The sequence below is a fragment of the Drosophila hydei genome, unplaced genomic scaffold, assembly GCF_003285905.1.
Source record: "Drosophila hydei strain 15085-1641.00,03,60 unplaced genomic scaffold, DhydRS2 tig00000290-arrow-arrow-pilon, whole genome shotgun sequence".
NCBI classification, from domain to species: Eukaryota; Metazoa; Arthropoda; class Insecta; order Diptera; family Drosophilidae; genus Drosophila; species Drosophila hydei.
This window is the reverse complement of record NW_022045704.1, coordinates 802981-824034: the sequence shown is the minus strand read 5'-3', so window position 1 is coordinate 824034 and position 21054 is coordinate 802981. Positions and strand designations below refer to the sequence as shown.

Genomic DNA, 21054 nt, shown 5'->3' with positions numbered 1-21054 from the left:
ACACACAAGGCCACAACAGCACACAATGTCAATTGTGTAATCTAAACGATTTAAGGGAGAGCTTTGATTTTACTGTGCCAGGCAGATGTTTTTATTATTTACAATTTGTATTAAGTTACTATTTCAAATAAAATAAAACAAAATAAAAAAGGAGTTAATAAATTGCCCATCAGCATGCACACAACCAAGATTAAGGACGGCGATGAACGGGTAAGTCACGGCTTGCGCCGCATGGTCTTAACATTAAATATGCCCTCATGGCCCCGGCTATCGACACCTGTGCAGGAGGATATAGAGCTGAACCAAATCTGGCGCGCTTGTCGTAAAATTCAAGGCGCCATTTTCCGTTATAACTTCGACATCTGTGCGGACTTAAAGCAACACGATCCCGACTGCACGGGCTATGTGTCGGGTAAGCGCCAGCCTTTGGCCACATTTCAATACAGCTGCCGCGTTTTTATGCCCATTTTATGACTCCGACAGAGTCTATATTCACATCGGTGCTGGGCAAGTACCGCAAGGTGGTCGGCTTATCAGAGTTTGAGCTGAAAGATGTCACCGATTACTTTCAAATACGCGATGGACGCGTCGCCTATCGCCAGTTCTGCAAGACGGTCTGCTCAGAAGGTGAGTGCACACTCGTCCCACGCTTAGCCTGGCTAACACTTTAGTTTTATAGTTCTGAACAAGACTGCCGATAAGGAACTGGCTACTGGCCTGGAGTGGAATGATCCCTGGCACTTGAATGTTATAGTTCAGCCGGAAGAACGTCGCAGGCTGTGCTTGATATTGTTTAAAATAGCCAAAGAAACGCACTTGCCATTGATGCCCTACTTTCAGGACTATGAATTGGTCAGTTTTCAATATTTTCAAATAATTTTTCAATCGGTGCATTCCGATTGATAATAAGGGAGGAACGAGCGAATGAATAGAAGGGCGGACAGACAGGCAGGCAAAAAGGCGGACGGGCTAACTGGTGAAAGACCAGACAGATTAACAGACTAACGAACAGACGGACGACCGAACGAACGGATGATCGGACAGACAGAGGGGAGCACAGACAGATGGACCGACTGAGGGACCGACTGAGGGACGGATGGAGGGTCGGACACACGCACGATCAGAAGTACGATCAGACGTATGATCGGACACTCGGAAGGATGGACAGACGAACGAACAGGCGGTTGGACGAACGGACGGAATGACTCAACAGTGAAGTGAAGGACGGACGGACGACCGGACAGCCAGAGGGAAGGACAAAGAGAGGGAAGATCACACACACGATCAGACGCACGGACGGATGAACGGACGGACGGACGACCGAGCGGATGATCGGACAAACATAGGTTAGCACAGACAAATGGAACGACTGAGGGACGGGCAGAGGGTCGGACACACGCGCAATCAGACGTACGATCGGACGCGCGGAAGGATGGACAGACGAACGAACAGACGTTTGGACGAACGGACGGAATGAATTAACAGATGAATGGACAAATGAAATGAAGGACGGACGGACGACCGGACAGACAGAGGGAAGGACAGAGAGATGGAAAATCAGACAGAGGGACGGGCACACACACGATCAGACGCACGGACGGATGAACGGACGGACGAATGGGTGGACGAATGAACTAACGGATTGACGGAAGAATGAACGGTTGGACGAACAAACGTATAAACGGATAGGCGAACATACAAACACAATCGACTCAACTTATCTTTCTGATCAATAATATATATATATTACATCTGGCATATAGGAAAGACAGATTAAAGATAACACTCCTTAATAGGTATCCCAACATGTGGGCGTTGTGACCGTCTCGCACTTCTCACGCGTCCTCCATTTTATGAAGATACCATTATCGGAGGCCGATTTCTTGCTCTTGCTCAAGCGCTACATGAAGGACGGCTATTTGGTCAACTATGTGGCCTTTCTCAAGCACATTGACAATATCATTGACTACTTGCGCCAGCACAATCTGCTGGATGGCTCGGGAGTAAGTTAAGTTTTGTCTCAACTGGTGCCATACTCACATGTGAACTCTTTCCATTTAGGATCTGATTGAAAATTTTCCCGGACGCCTGGTCGATCTAGAACTGTCGCAATTGCCAGCGATCAATGGCTGTCAAATGATACATCCCATATTTCCGGATGCGTGCAATCACCCGAAGAAGAATCGCGGTGAATGCGACATTGTCTTCTGCATACAGAACTACATATATAAGAATCGTATACGCACCTGTGAGTTCCTGGAGAAGTTCGATACGCTGCAGGTGGGCAGCATCACCAAGAATCAGTTCGAGCGCGGTCTCTCGTGCATGGGTGTGGGCAAATATTTGTCGCGACGTGAACTGGACTTGGTGATGGAACGCTACTTGGATCCGGTGGACACAAACCGCATACGCTGGCGCAATTTTGTTGATGAGATCGATACGGGTATGATCGGAATATAATATCTAATCCAATTGGTCGAATCTCTAACTCTGCTCCATTCCAGTGTTTACCATGAAGAATCTGGACAAGATGCCGCAATGTGTGGTTGAGTCACCGTTGCTTCACATCAAGGAGATGCCACGGCCTGGTACCCTGGACTGGCAGGCGGCACCAATTGACGTGCGAGAGCTGTGCGAGGATGCCATATCCAAAATCCGACTACGCATACGTAATCGTCGCCTTTACCTGCATCCGTTCTTCCGCAACTATGACAAGTGAGTAATGGAGCGATTGCCTAATGATAGCTAGCCACATTCCTTGCCTTCTCCGCGTCGCCAGACTATTTAGTGGTCATGTGAACTGCCACCAGGCCAATCAAATCTTTCGCATTAATGGCATATTGCTATCAAATGCCGAACTGGATGCTGTGCTGCATCGCTATGGCAATGAGCTGGGCTTTTACTATACCAAATTCTTGGAGGATGTCGATCCGGCTGAGTATGCCATGCCCACCATGGCTGCCAAACAGGATCTGCAAGAATGCCCGCCATTCCCACGCGACAGCAAGGCGCCCGAACAGCCCAGCGAAGAGGTCATCACGCGCATCCTGACCAGCGCCAAGCGACAGGCTCTAACCAAGGGTGCTTCGGTCTTTGACTTTCTGTCGGACTACGATCGTCATCGCGAGGGTGAGATATTGGAGAGCGACTTTAAGCGCGCCCTGGACAATGCTTTGGTCATACTCAGCGAGGAAGATGCCAACATTTTGTGCAATGTGTAAGTAACACCTATGTGACAACACCTGCCTTTAATTAACTATTTGCTTTCGACTAGCTTCCGTTCGCCGTCTCGAAGGGCCTGCATCTTGTATCGTGACTTCTGCAAGGCTTTGGATGAGATCTTTATACAATACGATACGAATATGGGTGACAAGCTGGTCACTGCTGTGCCGCTGCTGCACTTGCCAAACCTGGACTGTTTCGATTGTTTCCTCAACTTTGATGAGCGCACCTCTTGCTCACAGGCACTGATGAAGCTCGCCCGCCGCCCGGATGAGATCTCCAATCTCAGCCAGGTGTTCAAGGACTTCGATCGCCAGAGCTGCGGTTCGGTTACCCAGAACCAATTCCTGCGCGCCATCACCTTACGTGAAATGCACAATATGCTCAGCAGTCGCGAGTTCGAGTCGATTGTGAAGTGTTTTGCCGTGAAGCGCGGAGTCTGCTTGGAGTTCAACTATCGCGAGTTCCTTAAGATCTTGGAAGTGCTCCATGCTACGGGCCAGGTTAAGCGTAATTACTAATAAATTCTCTGTGTACTTTTGAGGTTTTCCAAAGTTTTCGTATCCGTGTTACCGCCCCGCGTCTTTCAGCATCGAAATCTCACTTTGAGCGTGTTTTCATACTTAAATAAAAACTTGTTTATTTAATGTTGTCTTTTTTAAATTTTTTTTTAATTGAAACTTGTTGCTTGAATTTTCCTGTCAATTTAAATCCAAAGAGTAAACATAAATATTTATTCAATTTAAGAATGTACTATAACTATTATTAAGTGTGAAATGAAACATTTGCTTTGTTCGCTTTATAACTTGAGGCTGACTCGTTTAGCTGCTGCTGTAAGAGCAGCAGCAGATGTAAAAATATCTGAAGTAGAATGCAGCAAATCTGAAAATTCTACTATTGCTAAGTTTATATATCCTTATCCTTTGACTGAACACGTTGCTGCCACGCCTCCCACATCGATTGTGTCCCATTCGACTCTCTTTACTTCTTCCTTCTTACGGACGTTTGTTTTTAGCATAACATTTGTTCAATAGGTTTTTGTTTTGTTGTTTTCTTTTTAAATAGCTATAGTTATTTGTATAGAGTTATATGTAGGTATTATTTATATATATTTAGATATATGCCTATTTAGTTTTAACAAATATGCTTGCAATAGTCTCGTGGAAAAACTATACATTATGTAGTTCAGCTTGGATTTAATAATTATTATTATTATTTATTATTATAGAGCTTGATGCAAGTTTTAATAGTTCTTTACTTTGTTCTTGGTGTCATGCTGCATTAGATTTGTATTAAAATATAAAATTCTCTTTTTAAATTTACATATATATAAAGATATATATATATATATATATATATATATTTCTTTTTATAGACTATTAATGAGCGCAAATACATACACAAAAAACGTTTACCATTTATATCGGAAAAATCATTTGTTATTTGTAATTTGGTGGATTTGTTGTTTGTTGTAGTTGAAAGCGGACTTGGACAATGTGCGGCGGTTGCCCGCTTTAAAGATAGCCCGCCCGCACCGCAGGAGCGCCAGCTGCCTAGCGTTGCATGATAATAATTATTATGATTTACATATTACAATTATTAATTAATTAAGTTTAAACAAATACTTAACGACTATTGTATTTTATATTATGTATTTACTGTTACTATTAAACATGGTTGCCGTATGTGATTTTTGAATTTCGTATCTGTGTGTAGGTTTGTGTGTTGTATGCAAGTGTGTGTTGTAATTCTCTCTCTCTCTCTCTTTCTCTCCCTCTCGCCCTCTCTCTCTCTCGCTCTCTCTCTCTCTGTGTATGCCTGACCCTGCTTACAAGTTAAACAATTACCTCGCATAATGTATGAGACTACACATAAAAAAAAAAACAAATTAGTTTGACCCCACACACACACACGCACCCACACACACACAGAACAAGTGGGTGTGGCATAATGTTATGTGGTACAGTGTGGGTTCTCTTGGTGGGCAATGCTGGCTTAACGAGCGTGTGGCTATGAAAAATTAGCCACTTGCTGAAAAATTACATTTCTCCAAGCCTAACTCTATGTTGTATATTTTTTCTCTCTCTTTCAGTGTGTATATGGTATATATATATATATTATATAAATGATGCGTTGCTTCTTAGACGTGTTGTAGTTGCCGCTTCTGCTTTAGTTGTTTTAGTTGTTGTTGTTGGAATGGTACTACACAACACGTGTGTATGGTTGTTGTATGTCTGCTCCTCTAGACTGCATTATGCCATAATATGAGGTCTGCCCAGCAGTCGCTTTATAGAAGTGTATGGATGCGTATGCGAAAGTATATGTATGTGTGTTGCTGTGTTGTTTTCCTTGTTGTTTTTGTTGTATGCTGTTCAAGAGGAAAACAATTACAATGAGTTTCACTTAGCAAATCTCAAAGTTTCTCACCATAACAAACTAAACTAAGTAAAATTCAAATAGTTTGCAGTTATAAGTATATGTCGGACTCCCAAACGGCCCGATTAGTAGGGCTGATGTCGTGGCTGGCGTCCAGTGCCGCGCTGTTTGCCACCATTGAAGCCGCCGCCACCGCCGCCTGTTTTCGAAGATTGAACATAAATGATTAGAATTTCATTTGTCAATTGGCAATTAATACTGAGTGTATAAAGCATGCACAGCTGCTGGGAAATTTGTTGTTCACTTTGCTTTTGGTTTTAGGATTTACTACAACGCCAAACGGTTCAAGCGACTGATGAAAATTTTGACCAAATCTAAGGATAAACAATGTCTAGTAACAGAATTTGGGCTCCAAATGGAGGATGCTCGAAATAAAAGACAAGGAAAGATTAGTTAAATTACAAAAAAAAAAAAAATGCTCAGTTATAAATAGTAACAAGAGGCTGGGATAGTTTGTACATGAAAAAAATAGATAAAATGGATGGGAGACAACCAAATTTAACTGTGGGTTTGTTTTTTTTTTTTGGAATTTTATTTAATTTTTTTTTGTATTTTTACGGCCATGTATTGTGGCATACCTTTGGGACCGCCGCGCGGACCTCCGGCACCGCGCCCGCCAGCGCCGCCGCCGCTCCCGTAGCCATTACCGCCAAAGCCACCATCAAAGCCGCCGCCATAACCATAGTCTTTGTTTATATAGATCAGAGTTTGGATATTGATTTTTTCATTTTGTTTTGTTTTATTTTTTTTTTTAAGGGGTTTAAAACACAAAAGTTTTGTTGTAGATCATGAGCACAAACAAGGCTTAGATTAAAAAAAATTGTATGTAATATGTATTGAAATTTCTACAAATGGGTTTTGCTTGGTTTTGGTCAAAATTTCTTTAGAAAGTGGGAGTGGGGTCGTAGTAGGGTGGGTGGGGATGGTTTTGGGTTTCGCTGTTCGTGGCGACACCGCGCCGAGGCGAGACAATTCAAATGCACACCAGAGAGCTGGAAAAGGAATTCCACTGAAAACACACAATTTTTTAGTTTTTTTCTTTTATTTGCTCATTTCTCGATTTGCGGATTTTGATTATAAGATTGATTGGCTGTTAAATGATTGCTACTGTAGATCAATGTATAAATTATGATCTAATCTTGTTGATCTTGCTGTTGCGACTGATGCGGCTGCTGCTGCGGCTACTGCTGCGGCTGCGGCTGCGGCTGCTCTTCCTGCTGCTGATGTTGTTTGTTGTCGTTGTTGGTGTTGTTGCTTACTTTTGCACAGGCATTACAAAAAATGTTTAAATTTTAAAACACATTTCTGTCTTCTTGTTGTTGTTCGTCTTCTTCTATCTAGTTACCTCCCTCACTTGAGTGTGGAGAAAAAAACAGGCGCAACACGGCGCTCACACATACATGCGCGGTACGATTTTGTTGGTGTTGTTGTCGTTGTTGTAATTTCAGATGTTGTTATATCTCTTAAATTGCTGCTGTCTCTGGGTATATTTGTTAGTTAGTTGTTCACTCGTGACTTATAAACATGTTTCACAATGTATTGCAATTCATTTCTCATTCTGACGCACTCTTTATGCATTTTATGTTCTAATTTTATTTGTATTTTTGTTTTTACCTCATTTTCCACACAACAATTTCAGCATTTCAATTTTTAGTTTTACTTTTCGTTAAAAAATTTCCGAAAATTTGGTTTTTTGAAAAAAGTTTCATTTGAATGGCCAAAAAATAAACTGAATAAATCTGCTGCTCTTGTGTGTGTGTGTTTGAATGTCTCACCTCAGCAAAAAGTAATCAAATATTTTTATATTTATAATCATTTTTTTCTTTCATTTCGTTTCTTTTTCTTTGTAGTTCTTTCTTTTCAAGAGGATTTGGGACTCGGGTTCGGGTGGAAAGGGGAAGTTCGTGTGGGACGTGTCGCAAAATTTTAGTATTGTAAAAAACGTCTTGCGAAAAACAAAAACAAATGCAAATTGTCAGCAAATTTGACTTTATACGAGTTAATATTGGTATTGTTATAATTTACTCTTAGTGTTGTATTTTTGTTGTTAAAAACAAGAAAACTGTTTATATTCTTAAAAGATTTTCAGAAAACTTCTTTCCAAGTATTGTTAAAATTACTTTAAATGTATATCATTATTATTATTATTTTTTTTTTAGATTTTTCAATTCATTGACTAAAAACAGATATTAATTACGCTAAATTACTTGTAAATATATAACCTTTAAATTTAATAAAAAGGAGTAAATAAGAAAAAAATATACGTTACATTTAAGCGAAATGAAATAATTGTTTTGTGTAGTCGTTGTTTGTTTTGGTACTTGGTTCTTGGTGCTCGGTGGTTGTTGGCTGTTTGCAACTGCTGTGGTGTCTGTGTCTCGTTTTGTGGATACTCTTGATATTGCGTAGTGAATTGCACAGACACAGAGGACAGACGAAACACCAGAGACCCGTTAGCCATTAGCCGGTAACCGGCAACCATTAACCGTTAACCGTTAATCGGCAACTGTTACGAAAATTGGAAAATTGGTCAAGACCGTTTTTGGATATTTGCTTGGGTGGTAATAGTCGGTTGTTGTTTGTTTTGAATTTTACTCTCATTTTAAAAGTGATTTATCTTTCTTTCTTATATTTTTTGTGGTTTTTTGTGAGGCGAAACATCGGAAAATTCGGCATTACAATAGATATATTGTAAAATGTAAATATATAACACGTTAAGTTCAAAAATCATAATTAAAAAAGTAACAATATTTAGAGTTAATAAAAATAGTACAATTTTTTTCTCTTCTAACGTTTAAACTGTAAGAACTGCTGTTGGGGCCCATAACATTTGGCAACTGCTATGTTAACATTTGCTTCTATTGTATTAACAGTTTAGGTTATGTTAACAACGCTCGCACTCTGTTATGACCCCCAACGGTCAAGTAATTCTATTTGTTGTTTTTTTTGTTGGTGATAGGTTAGTTGAGAAATTATAAAAAGAAAATTATGTATATATTGTAGTTATAGTTTTAATATAAAGTGGGCACATAATTATTGCTATAAAATATACAAAAAGTATTTTGTTTGTATAAAAAAAGAACTTGTTTGCACAGTAAAACATTGTTATATGATTACGAATCAGCATAATTGGTTTATAAAATATAGCATAAATATAAATTTGTAAGATAAATGTGATATTATAATAATCATATATGTATATTTTTTTTGTAAATTTTTAATTTTGTTATTTTTTTTCTTATATTTTTTTTTTTATATTTTTTGTTTTGATTTTGTATAGACAACTAGCTAAAAACATTGAGAAACATGCAAATTTTAAAATAATTTACTCAAGTTTATGCATATCTTATTTTTTTTCGGTTTGTAAAATATATATATATATACATACATATTAATATGCATATATGTATACACATGTGATTGTGATACGTCAAATTGAATGGTTTCTATTGACAAAAGTTTTAAAAGTTGATTGGACTGAATTTCACATTCAAAATTTAACATACGAGATATATGTAAATATTTATGTATGTGTTTGTGTATGTGTGTGTATGTGTGCTTGTTGAAAGCGTGTAATTGTGTGAGTTTATTGTACTTAATACTTTAAAAAAAGAACAATAAGAAAAATTAATATTTATCTAAATTTATTAATTAAAATTACTAAAATTGACGAAGTGTGTTTGTTTTACTGTTTTGTATTTAATCACTATCATTGATGTAGTTGTTTTCAATTGATGTTGTTATAGTTGTTGTTCTTGTTGGTATCGTTTAGTTTGTGTTTGTATAGTTGTCGCTCTAGTTGTTGTTGTTGATGATGTCTGTTGTTGTTGGTTATCAACAAATGCCGCATTGTGCGTGCGCTCGTTACATTTCAAATCAAAGTATGTAAATGTAATGTGTTTTTTTGTTTCATCAGTTGTTTGTTTACAAGTTGTTACATTGTACGTTTATAATGTTCTCTTACTCTTGGACTCTCGTTCTCTTCTTGTCAGCAAATGCATGTTTGTTTGGTCAAGAAAGCAAAAAGCAGAAATGCAAATAAAGCAAATAAAAGAATGATTGGCCAACCAACCAAATTGCCGTCAGTGCGAAATGTGGGCGTGGCGTGGGATTTGGGTTAAGCCATTGATTTAATCAGTTGCTTAAGCCAAAGGCCCAAGTCCACGCCCACTTCTAATTCAAAGTTGGCTGACGTCTCGTTGCTTTTGCGTGTTTGTTAATGTTGTTGTCGTTTGTTGTTTTTACAAGGATTTGCCTTAAAATAATACTATCAAAAATAGTACCCATTTGTAAAAATGTGATCATTATGCATAAATATACATACAACATTTGTATATTTTTGTTTATATATATACAAATATATATATATATTTATTTATATATATATAAATATATACATATATAGTGTATTGACGTGCGCATACGAAAACATATGCATTGCAAAAACGTAGATATTATCTCGTTGCCGAAATAATAATAATATACATCTAAAAATATATTTATATGCTATATATAGGTATATATATATTTTAAATAGAAGTTGAATCAAAGCTTTGATTACACGTTTCGTTTGTTTGTTTGTTTATGTGTTGTTTTGTTTCCTTCTTTCTTTTCGTTTGTTTAGCGTTTTGTTCAACAAAACAAAATGGAAAAACTATTTAAATAACTATTATAAAGATAACGGGGAGAATGGAGTAATGTGATCATCACATTTATATATAAATATAAATATGAGTGATTGAATGTGAGTGTGTGTGTGTGTGTGTGTATTTATGTGTTGGGTGTGGGTATGTGGTGTGTTTGTGTGTGTGATACCTATATTGAGTGTGTCAACAGCTTTTGGTTTCAGTTTGTTCAAACAATAACAGTTAGTTAACAATAATAAAAGGCACAAGTTGCAATTATGCAAAAGGCCAAAACGCTGGCGATTCACACTGTTTCACATAATTGGCACATGATCTTGTTTATGTGTTCGTTTGTTTGTTGTTTAGTTTAAGGTTTTAATCTGATTGTTGTCTTCATTTCTAATTGTTGTTGCTGCTGCCTTCGCGTTTGAGGTATTTGTTATCTTTGGAAAGTCTGTTGAAAGCGACCTCTGGCGGCCGCACACATTGTTGTTTTTGTTGTTGTTGATGTTCTTAATTTTGTTTGTTGTTCCTGTTGGTCTGGTCTGGTATACAATAATTACAAAGTGTAGGGTATGAACATTCCCGTCTACTTTTAGTTCTCCGTTCTTTCTCTCTTTCTCTATCTTTCTCGCTACGTCTCTCTAACTTTCGTTTTTGCTCCTTAAACAACACAATCATTAATACACACGCTTCGTCAGTTTTATATAATATTTAAATGCTAAACCACTAGTAAATCGTATTTGATTTTAAATTTGTTGAAAAATATATAGCTTTTCAATTAATTCTTGTTTTAAAATTATGCTTTAAGACTTTTAAAAATTTAAATATGCATTTTTTTATAGATTTTAAAAATAATTGTAGTATGAACTCATATTGATAAAATTATTGATTTGAATGTATATAAAATTATGTTTATCAACATATACTTGCAATTTTAAAAATGATTTTAAAATTTATAATTAGGCATTAAAAATATGTTGTATATTTTTTTATTATTTATATTTGTAATTAAAAAGTTTTCTTGTTTTTAGCGACGTTGTTTTGTTGTTGGATGTTCTTGTGTTTCTAAGTTCTTATTTAGAAATGCAGCAAAACGTTTTTGTTTTTGTTTTTCTCTCCGTTTTGTTTCTTGTCTCTTTTGCTAACGGCAAACAACAATGTATAAATATATATAATTTTGTTTATGTATGGTAGAAGGGAAATTTGTTTCAAAATGTTGATTAATGGCATTTCTGTTTATTGTTGTAGTTGTTGTTTGTTTGATTTTGATTTTGTTTTTGTTTTTGCATTGTTTGCTGCCTGCATTTGGCTATATTAAAACTGCTGATAGTTGTTGCTATTGTTCTTGTTTTGATGATAATTACTTGACGTTGTGTTATTGTAATAATTGTTATGAGCATTATTATGTTGTTTGTTGTATTTACCATAACCATAGTCATATCCATTATAGTAGCCACCGGTATAGTAATCGGCAAAGCCACCGGAACCATAACCGCCATAGCCGCCATAGCCCGAATACGAACCCTGGCCATCCCATTGATGGGAATAACCTATATTATTATGAAAACGTGAATTGTTGATGGATTTCAAAAATTACGAAAATTACTATAATACTGACCACCACGTCCGTATCCGCCTCGACCACCTCGCATGCCACCTCGCGCACCACCACGCATGGCCATCATTTGATTCTCAGGTTTTGGTGTCGCGCGCTTCACATCAACTTCTTTGCCAGAGATCTTCTGTTTGGGCGTTTTCAGTAAATCGATAACCACCTGTTCCGAATCGAAGGTAATGAAACAGAAGCCCTTGCGGTGTGACTTTTGCTTGTCGAAAGGCATCTCCACTTCAACAATCTATAAAAAAGTCAAGCCAAATAAGTATTGTTCTATATCTCTAAATTTGCAAACACACATACATTTCCAAACTGACTGAAGTAGGTTTTGATTTCCTCGTCACTAATCTCTGTGGTCAGGCCACCGACAAATATCTTGCCATGGCGAGCCTTCGCCTTTTTGGGATCAACTTTCTTGCTGTTGATGATGTGCTCCTCAGCGGCGCTGACTTGATCAATTGCCTCTGTGTTTGTGAACACAATGAAGGCGAAACCGCGTGATCTGCCTGTTTGAGGATCTGTCTTTACATTGATGCTTTCGATCTCACCGAATTTTCCAAAGTGATCGCGCAATTCCTCTGTGAAATGAAATGGATATTTATTTCAAGTATTTTTCAAGGACAATAAAATATCTACTTACTCTCAGTCGTTTCCCAACTGAGGCCACCAACAAATAGTTTCCTGCGAAAGTTGACGGAGAAGTTGTTGATTAGTTAAATTATTAATAACAAAAGCTTTTACAAAATTATATATATATAATTGCTACATAGAAAACTCTGGTTTCATAGTCTGAAAAAATGGCACGACAAAAACGTTTATTCTTATTTTTGAGTGTGGAAAATTTGTGTATGCACATATCTGAAATATTTTGAATTTGCTTTCTGCCCACACATTTGGCGCTCACAAAAACGTTACTTTACATGTTTTTTCTTACGATTTACTTTTGTTATTAGCTGCAAATAGATTAAAGACGGAGCAAGTGTACAAAACGGAAAAAATAAAGAAAATAAACTCACCAAATTCAAAGTGAATATAGAGCTTATAATTACTGTACTTTAATTAATAAACTTTCAATCAAGATTCGAAAATGTGCATCGAAAAACTGAGCGAAAGATACGGCGAGGGAGTAGAGTCACAAAACGGGCGAATATGTGTATATATATAAATATATGCAGAGTGAACTTTTAGTTTTAGTATAAAAATATCGGTTTTTTTGTTTTTTGTTTTTTTTTTTTAATACATTTTTAAAAAATTTTATTTCTAAATATGAGAAAATGCAAGGATTTTTATGCTGCTTTTAAATTTATGCAATTGCTTTATTTGAACTAAATTTAAGAAAAAAATAACTTTTATTGATACACTTAAAATATTCTTGGCGTACGTTACTCATAAAGATTAGAAAATATCACTGCAGGGGAAGGTAATGCAATTTGGAACAATCTCATCACGGCGGCGGAATTTAGAGTGTGGAAAAGTTAGACGGTAATCGCGTGTAGGCATTATATGAAACGTTATTAGACTCGTTATCGGTTGCAATTCGGTATATGTAGGGTCGTGATCGTTATCGTTATCATTATCGTTACGTTACGTTCATCAGATGCGCTTCTTTAAGTAGGCAAAAACAAACAAAAAATGCGAGTCTCTCTCTCTTTCTCTCTGTCTTTCTCTTTAATTTTTGGTAAACAATAAAATGCATTATACTTTCATATATATATATATATAGAGATATATAATATATTATTTAGGATCCAATTGAGAACTCGAGATAATTTGTTGATAATTTTGTGTGTACAAAGTTTTGGTTTTTTTGTATTATTTTGGTTAGATAAATACCATCATCAACATTGCCGGCATCCGTTGCACACGCTGCATCCTTTGGGTAAATTCCATTGGGCCACGGCTGCTTGAGAATAGCTTAACATGGCTTTTAACTTCTCTCAAGACCTGCCGGAGAGGAACAAGGTTAGTTCGCTCAAACACAACAGGATAAGCTATGAATTGTTTTTGGATTTATTTGTATTTTTTGTTTATCGTACTCGATATGGCTCCATCTGCTTTATGCTGCTTCCATTTAATTTAATTTTTATCTTTACTGTACAACTGGTTGACTGCGACTTAAAATTAACTTAACAATTAATATGCAATTAGATAACACAGTTAAAACTCGACCTAAATCAATTGAACTGAATAAAAAATAGAAAAGGCTCAACCTACAGGATTATTATTGAATATCTATGGATTTCGATTGTTTATTAACAAAAACAAATTATTATCTAAGCGAGCAAATAACTTATATTGAAATCATTTTTGAATTGCCTTGACAACACTGCCGGCATAGCGACTGCCTCAGCAACAGAGCGCGAAGCCGGCAAGCAAAACGGAATGAATGTTGAGAAAACGAAAGAAGAAACTGCATACATACATACACACATACATACGCACGCAGTAAGTCGCGCCGCGAAGCAAACACAAAAACCGCCATTTTGGGTACAAAACTGGAAGAGCACGAAAACGAACGAACAAAAAATATCAACGAATGGCGGCATAAAATAATGCAAAAAAATTTTACGAATACAAACAAAGTGAAAGGCAGGCAGTTGTGGGGCAAACGTGGGGATTGAAGGAGGGAATAGCACACGCGTTGCGTTTTTCTCTGTATTAATACACATATACACATCCATAGATACATGTATATATGTACCTAGGTATGTATGAATATGTGTCTGGTGAACATAACCTCACAACTGGGGGAAATGTGCTTGAATTGTCTTTGTTGGGACTGGAATATTTGTGCTTTTGTTTCAACTGCAAATACAATTACAATCATTGATATAGTAAAGACACACATAGTTCCGAATATATATGTACATACATATACATCAATGTAAATATAGCAATAATAAATAAAACGTAATTGAAATACGCATCATACATTCAGATCTGTCAAATTAATATCTTGCTAAAAACAGGCAATCAAAAATTTTCCGACAGCTTCTATTATTATAACTATGTATGTTTTGTTGGACGGGCTGTTGTGCGCGAAGTACAGTCACACACAGACACGCGCGCAAATACTGAAGGGGTCAGCGTCAGCGGCGCGCTAACTCCCGCCGCTGCTGCCGCCGCTACGTCGAACACCATTTTTTACACTCGACGACGACGTTAGCTTTGCATTTACGTAACAACAAAGAGGTGGTAATGAAAAAAATTTTTTAGGCACATGATTTTTATACACTTGAGGGTGTCTGGCTACCGACCGAATTGAAAGTCAAATATTTTACTTAAAATACCTGTCGTCATCACGCTGGTTACCCGCAGCGGCTGTATTTTCAGAACTGCCATTTGCAGCGCCGGCAGCGGGAGTCGAATCACCATTTTCAGAGCTCGCCACATCATTGGTGGTAACATCCTTGGTGAAATCTTCGCCATTCATTTCGCTATCGACTTGTTTGTCTGCCATTTTGATTGGTGGTGTGTATGTGTATTCTATTGTCAATTAAAACTTAATTAAATAGCACTATTTAGCGATTTTCAGCAATCTTTTTCTTAGCACACTCGCCAAAACTCGCGCGAACGCTGACGACCGGAAAATGACAAATCCAGCGACAGCGTGTGTATATGGTACAGGCGTTGCCACACAGTTCATAAATTTGTTAGTTCGAAATTAAATTTATCCTTCCGATATTTTTATTCTTCTTATTTCAGTACCCAATAACGCAAATGATGAAAATACAATTATATTTCATGGCTTTTTTATCAACTTAAACAGCATACAAATAAATGTAATGCCGAGTATTTCTCAAAAACTTTAGACTGTCCGGCAACGCGATATGTCACGATTTACAGAGAAAAGAATACCCTATACTCAAAATTTTTAAAATCGAGTAGTCTATTAGCTTAAAAATCAAAATTTATAGTTTTCAGATATTATTCATATTATAGTTTAATTAAAGGACGTAATAATTTTAAATTTTAATAGTCCATAGTATTTTCGGTATCTTTTGAATGCTTGGTTATGTTGCAATCGCAATTTTCGGTCACACTGGAATACACGACATCGCCGCCATCATAAAAGCGCACATACACAAACGCAAATGCACCGAGAATAAAACTGAAAAAGAGGAACGAATAAACGTCGGTTCTCTTCTTAATTCAACACTTGTTAAATTTCATTGCGTTTGCGATTCTTTTTTATATAAATTAAACAAAAATAACGCATTCAAACTTAATATTTTAACTGTGATTGCCAACAACAAAAGTAACAAGCAAGTAATGTGCAAAAAGAATTGCCAAATTTGTAATTTTTGAACAAAAAATTGCAACAAAGCAGACGACGGCAAAGGAAGAAGCAGAATAAAGCGGCTGCTCCAAACCAACAAGCTTCGCGTGTGAGTGTGTATGTTTCCGTGTGTCTGTGTATCTTCACATAAATAATAAATAACAGTATAAACTAAATTTTCAAATAAAGATACATATATATATTTCAGCATTTCTCAAATTTCAAATTAGGCTGCAAACTCCGTACACCAAAAGCAAAAAAAAAAAAAAATAAACGTAAAACCTGTGCTTCGGAGTATACCAGCGAAAAGCAAAAATACAACCTCATAAAACACATAAGCAATAACATTGTGCATTAGAAACCGACATCAAGCAACTGCTAAGGTGAGTACCAACTGCCGGCGTTTGCCACATGCTGCCGCACATTTACATAGTTACGCGTAGAAAAAAAATACCAATTTCAGGTGGGGTGGCAAAAATTAAATGAAGCGACTGAGTGACTAGCATATACAAAAAATAGAACGACGTTCGAGTTTTTTTTTTACTGCCGGTATATTCATTTTCGTCTTAGCGGCATTTTTATCACTTCTGTTTTTTGGAGTCATAACCTAAAACTGTCTGCGCTCATTTGTTTTTGTAAGTTTGTTTAAATATTGCTCTTTTTTATTGCTTTCTTTGTTCGGACCCACACACGCGGTTTACGCATACAGCCCAACGCATATTTGGCGGTGCTTTTTTGTGTGCGCGTGTGTGCGCGTTTTGTTGGCTGGTCATTTTTTGTAAGATTTATCAATTTTGTTAAAATTTAAGTTTGCTGCAATCTGTTCCTTACCTCCCACCTACACGCATCGTTGTAGTTTCTGAGATTTGTTTCTGAGTCTTATTAATTTTAATTTTTTTTTTTTTTTGCGGTTGGCCTTTGTTGCGAAATCGCAGCTGGCAGCGTAGGTAGCCAGTATTTGTCTTCAATTCTAGAGTTCAATGAAACAGCAGCTACCTGTGCAAAAACGCAGGAGACTCGCGCACGTGCACGAACATGTTCACCAAAAATGTCCTAGCCTCGGCTGTGAAGCAACCTTGAAGCGCAAACATAACCTAAAACTAGTTTACACAGCTCACGTTCCCATTGCTGCGCCTCTGGTAGCATTGTTGTTGTTTTGCCGTGTATGAGGTCATTTACTTTAAAAATAAATACAATTTGGTCCTTTAATTTTTGTTAACGTGTAAGAATATGAAATGCTCTGTTAAGTACGAATCATAATAATAACAAAAATAATGACAGTGACAGCTGCATTTTGTCTTGTTTTGGAGTATGTACGAAATTTTCGCATTTATGCGTTTTCTGTGGGCCGTATAACCGTGTATGTGTATGAGTATGCTTGTGTGTGAGTTCATGCTTGGAACGAAAGTGGGTCAAACTGCAACTGCATTGAATCTTTTTGTCTGCGCTGCAGTACAATTTTGGGCTCCTTATACGCGTTTTCTTTTAACTTATTTCTGTGACCGCTTGTATAGCATTACCTGTAAATGTAACAATCAGTGTTGCCTATCTTCAGTCACTACATTTACTGTTATTGCACTACATACGAAAATTAAGAATGTCAATAAAAAAGAAAATATAGCTTAGAGCTAAACTGAAAAATAAATTTTTGGTATTTTTTTTGTTTTGTTCAGCAACTAAGCAGACTTTGATTTCTAAATAACTCTCGACTTGTTAATAATAAAATTTTTTTTATAAATACATAAATGTATTTATATATTAAATATATATATATAAATATATTTATATATATTGTTTTACAGACTAAATAAAATTCATCTCGGCAAGAACAGTAAATTCTTAATCTCGCTCTTACTGGGACTAAACTTAGCCGCTTAGCCAAACGCTTGGAACTCTAGCAATGGTCATGGATGCGACTCAATCGCAACAGCCTTCGCCACAATCGGTGGGACGCGAATTTGTGCGTCAGTATTACACGCTGTTGAATAAGGCACCCAATCATTTGCATCGCTTTTACAACAATAACTCGTCTTTTATACATGGTGAATCGACTTTGGTTGTGGGTCAACGTGAGATACACAATCGCATACAGCAATTGAACTTCAACGATTGTCATGCTAAGATCAGTCAAGTGGATGCCCAGGCAACGCTCGGCAATGGCGTTGTGGTCCAAGTCACTGGAGAGCTGTCCAACGATGGCCAACCGATGCGTCGCTTCACTCAGACATTTGTCCTGGCAGCCCAATCCCCGAAGAAGTACTATGTGCACAATGATATCTTTCGCTATCAGGATTTATACATCGAGGATGAGCAAGATGGCGAATCGCGTTCCGAAAACGATGAGGACCATGACGTTCAGGTCCAGGTGGTTGACCAGGCCGTCCAGGTTGTAGGTGACGCCGCTCAACAGCCGCAGCAGCTGTCCACTCAAGTGGTATTGCCACAACCAGTTGTTCCAGTTGCTGCCGCTGGCGGAGCTGCTGGAGCGCCGCAGCAATTGTTTTATCCACTGCCAGCGGGAGCTGCTACTGGACGAGCTGTGGCCGTATTACCAGCTGCACCACAAGCTGCAGCGGTGCCGTTGCCCGCGCAATTCACCAACCCGCCGCCGCCAATCCAGAACGGAGTTGTGCCACATGATGAATTGCCACAGCAGCAAGGACCACCTCAGGCCTTGGTTCAGGCCAATGTGTCGCCTTTGGTACAACAGCAGCAGAGTGGACCCGTGATGCCGTCCAACGTTGGCATTGTGCAGCCAGTGCCAGTGCAGCCAGCTGCAGCCTTCCAGCACTCGCCGCTCGTTTCGGGGCCACCCCAGCTAATAGCACAACAGCATCAACAACAGCAGCAGCAACCGCCGCAGGCTATGCAACAGCCTTTGGAACCGGAGGAGCCAATCACCAATGATGCAAAGGTGAGCCACTTGCAAAGGGCAACAACTCCAGTGGAGGATTTCAAGACCATACATGAGCAGCAGCAACAGGAGAAATACGAGGCCGCCAAGCAGCAGCAGAACGAGCCGAAGACCTATGCTAATCTGTTCAAGTCTACTTCGTCTTCGCCCAGCGGTTTCGTAAATGCCGCACTACAGCAACAACAGCAGCTCCAGCAGCAACAACAGCAGCAGCAGCAGCAACAAACACAGAGCACTGTCTACACATCATCTTCGTCTGGCGGCGGCAGTGGCGGTCAGGCCAGTTATTCAACAACCGCATCTTCCTCCTACAATACCAACAGCAACTCTCGCTTAGACAATGGTGGTCCACTGCCGCAGCGCAATAATTCAATTAGGAACAAAGGTGAGTCGTAAATGAATAATTAAAATGCATTTACTTATATTGTTACCTTATGTTTACAGAATTTGAGCAACGTCGTCCAAGCAACGCACAACAATTTGGCGACAATCAGCAGCTCTTTTTGGGCAATATTCCACATCATGCCTCTGAGGAAGAGCTGCGTCAGCTATTTGCGCGCTTCGGCAATGTCATTGACTTGCGTATTCTATCGAAAGTCAATAGCAAGATGTTGCCGGGCATGCGCAGTCCACTAAACTATGGTTTTATCACCTACGATGATTCCGAGGCGGTACAAAAGTGCCTGGCCAATTGCGTATGTAGAGATAGAGCTCGAATAGCATGTCATTTATATTATATTTCTAACAATCTTAAAAATTCACTTGCAGCCCCTGTACTTCCCGGAAAACTCAGCTGACGGCCAGAAACTGAACGTGGAGGAGAAGAAACCACGCATGCGCAATGACATGCCACCCCGTCAGCCGATTGGCGGCAACAATATGAATAATATGGGCCGCAATAATATGCGCACTGGTGGCGGCAACAATGGACCCCGCATGGGCGGCAATAATGGCGCTAGCTTTGGACAGCGCAATGACAATCGTAGCGGTGGTGGTGGTGGCAATCAGTCCAACGGACCGCTGCGCGGTGCCGGCAATGGACAGACAGGCGGTGGCGGTAATTATGGACGCCGTTAAAATGCAGAGCAAAATCTGCACTGGTTGGTCATGCATTTGATGGCCGCCACATAAGAAATATACCAACAATAACAACAGCAACAACAACAACCCAACGTCAGAGCATCGATTTCTTCCATAATGCAAACAATCAATTACTATCATCAACACACACATCCACACACACATACACACACACGCACACACTGACATCCACCAAACACAATCAGCAGCAGCAACAGCATTCAACGCAAAGGATAAAATATATTAACGAATTGTCTTCATGTTAACAATGCTCCCGCGAGCGTTAACAGCAACAACGATGGCAACCAATGGAGCAGGCATCGTGCTGCAATGAACATTATTTATGCAATTGGATCGTCCTTTAATTAAGCTTGCTTTTGTGAAGTTTGTTTTCCTTTTTCCCCCCTTTCATTAGCCAGCTCGTGCCAAAAAGCAAATTTCTGTGCAAATTTTTGTTGTAAATCTAATCTAAAAACCAAAACAAGCTGCAGCACGCCCTCCATAAAAATTAAAAACTTAAAAAATATATATATATATATAAAAACGATCGCGTCAACATGTCTATTATAAGTCAAAACATGCATCCCATCACAAATACTTGCATACATCTGCATTCGAACACACACACACACGCACGCACACACACTCTCACTGACACTCACGCATACACATATGAACAACTAACTCACACACTCACACAGTGTCACAGATCTTAGTGTAAATGTAAACTTTAACTTTCAAGTATCGTTTAAATTCTTGATTTTCAAAATTTTAACTATAAGTTAACAAGAGAAATGCTATAAAAAGAGAAGAAATTCAAAAGCGCATGTTTTTGTTTGTTTTGATTTTATTACAAATTACTTAAGCACTTAATAAATTA

The 21054-nt window shown here is 38.2% G+C and overlaps 3 protein-coding genes across 4 annotated transcripts; 2 read left to right on the top strand and 1 right to left on the bottom strand.

The window, feature by feature from the left end:
* Positions 1-3870, top strand: LOC111605552. Its single transcript, XM_023324115.2, has 9 exons — positions 1-210; positions 286-412; positions 484-627; positions 680-852; positions 1797-2003; positions 2062-2443; positions 2505-2715; positions 2780-3217; positions 3275-3870. Exons 1-9 carry the CDS (start codon positions 175-177, stop codon positions 3741-3743), a joined length of 2187 nt encoding a protein of 728 aa, XP_023179883.1. The 5' UTR covers positions 1-174; the 3' UTR covers positions 3744-3870.
* Positions 3871-4639: 769 nt separating this feature from the next.
* LOC111605551 (RNA-binding protein squid) lies at positions 4640-15552 on the bottom strand. 2 transcript variants are annotated; one of them, XM_023324112.2, is made up of 8 exons: positions 15192-15552; positions 12542-12582; positions 12205-12479; positions 11905-12142; positions 11711-11836; positions 6237-6344; positions 5650-5797; positions 4640-5590 (listed from the first exon to the last, which is right to left on the bottom strand). In XM_023324112.2, exons 1-7 carry the CDS (start codon positions 15359-15361, stop codon positions 5724-5726), a joined length of 1032 nt encoding a protein of 343 aa, XP_023179880.1. In that variant the 5' UTR covers positions 15362-15552; the 3' UTR covers positions 4640-5590; positions 5650-5723. The 2 variants fall into 2 exon arrangements, with proteins under 2 accessions (XP_023179880.1, XP_023179881.1); XM_023324113.2 differs by lacking the exon at positions 6237-6344 and having other exon boundaries at positions 15192-15361.
* A 270-nt stretch (positions 15553-15822) lies between these two features.
* Positions 15823-21001, top strand: LOC111605550 (ras GTPase-activating protein-binding protein 2). Its single transcript, XM_023324111.2, has 5 exons — positions 15823-16289; positions 16389-16563; positions 17983-19479; positions 19539-19789; positions 19863-21001. The coding sequence occupies exons 3-5, from the start codon at positions 18081-18083 to the stop codon at positions 20169-20171; spliced, it is 1959 nt and encodes a 652-aa protein (XP_023179879.1). The 5' UTR covers positions 15823-16289; positions 16389-16563; positions 17983-18080; the 3' UTR covers positions 20172-21001.
* Positions 21002-21054: the final 53 nt, after the last annotated feature.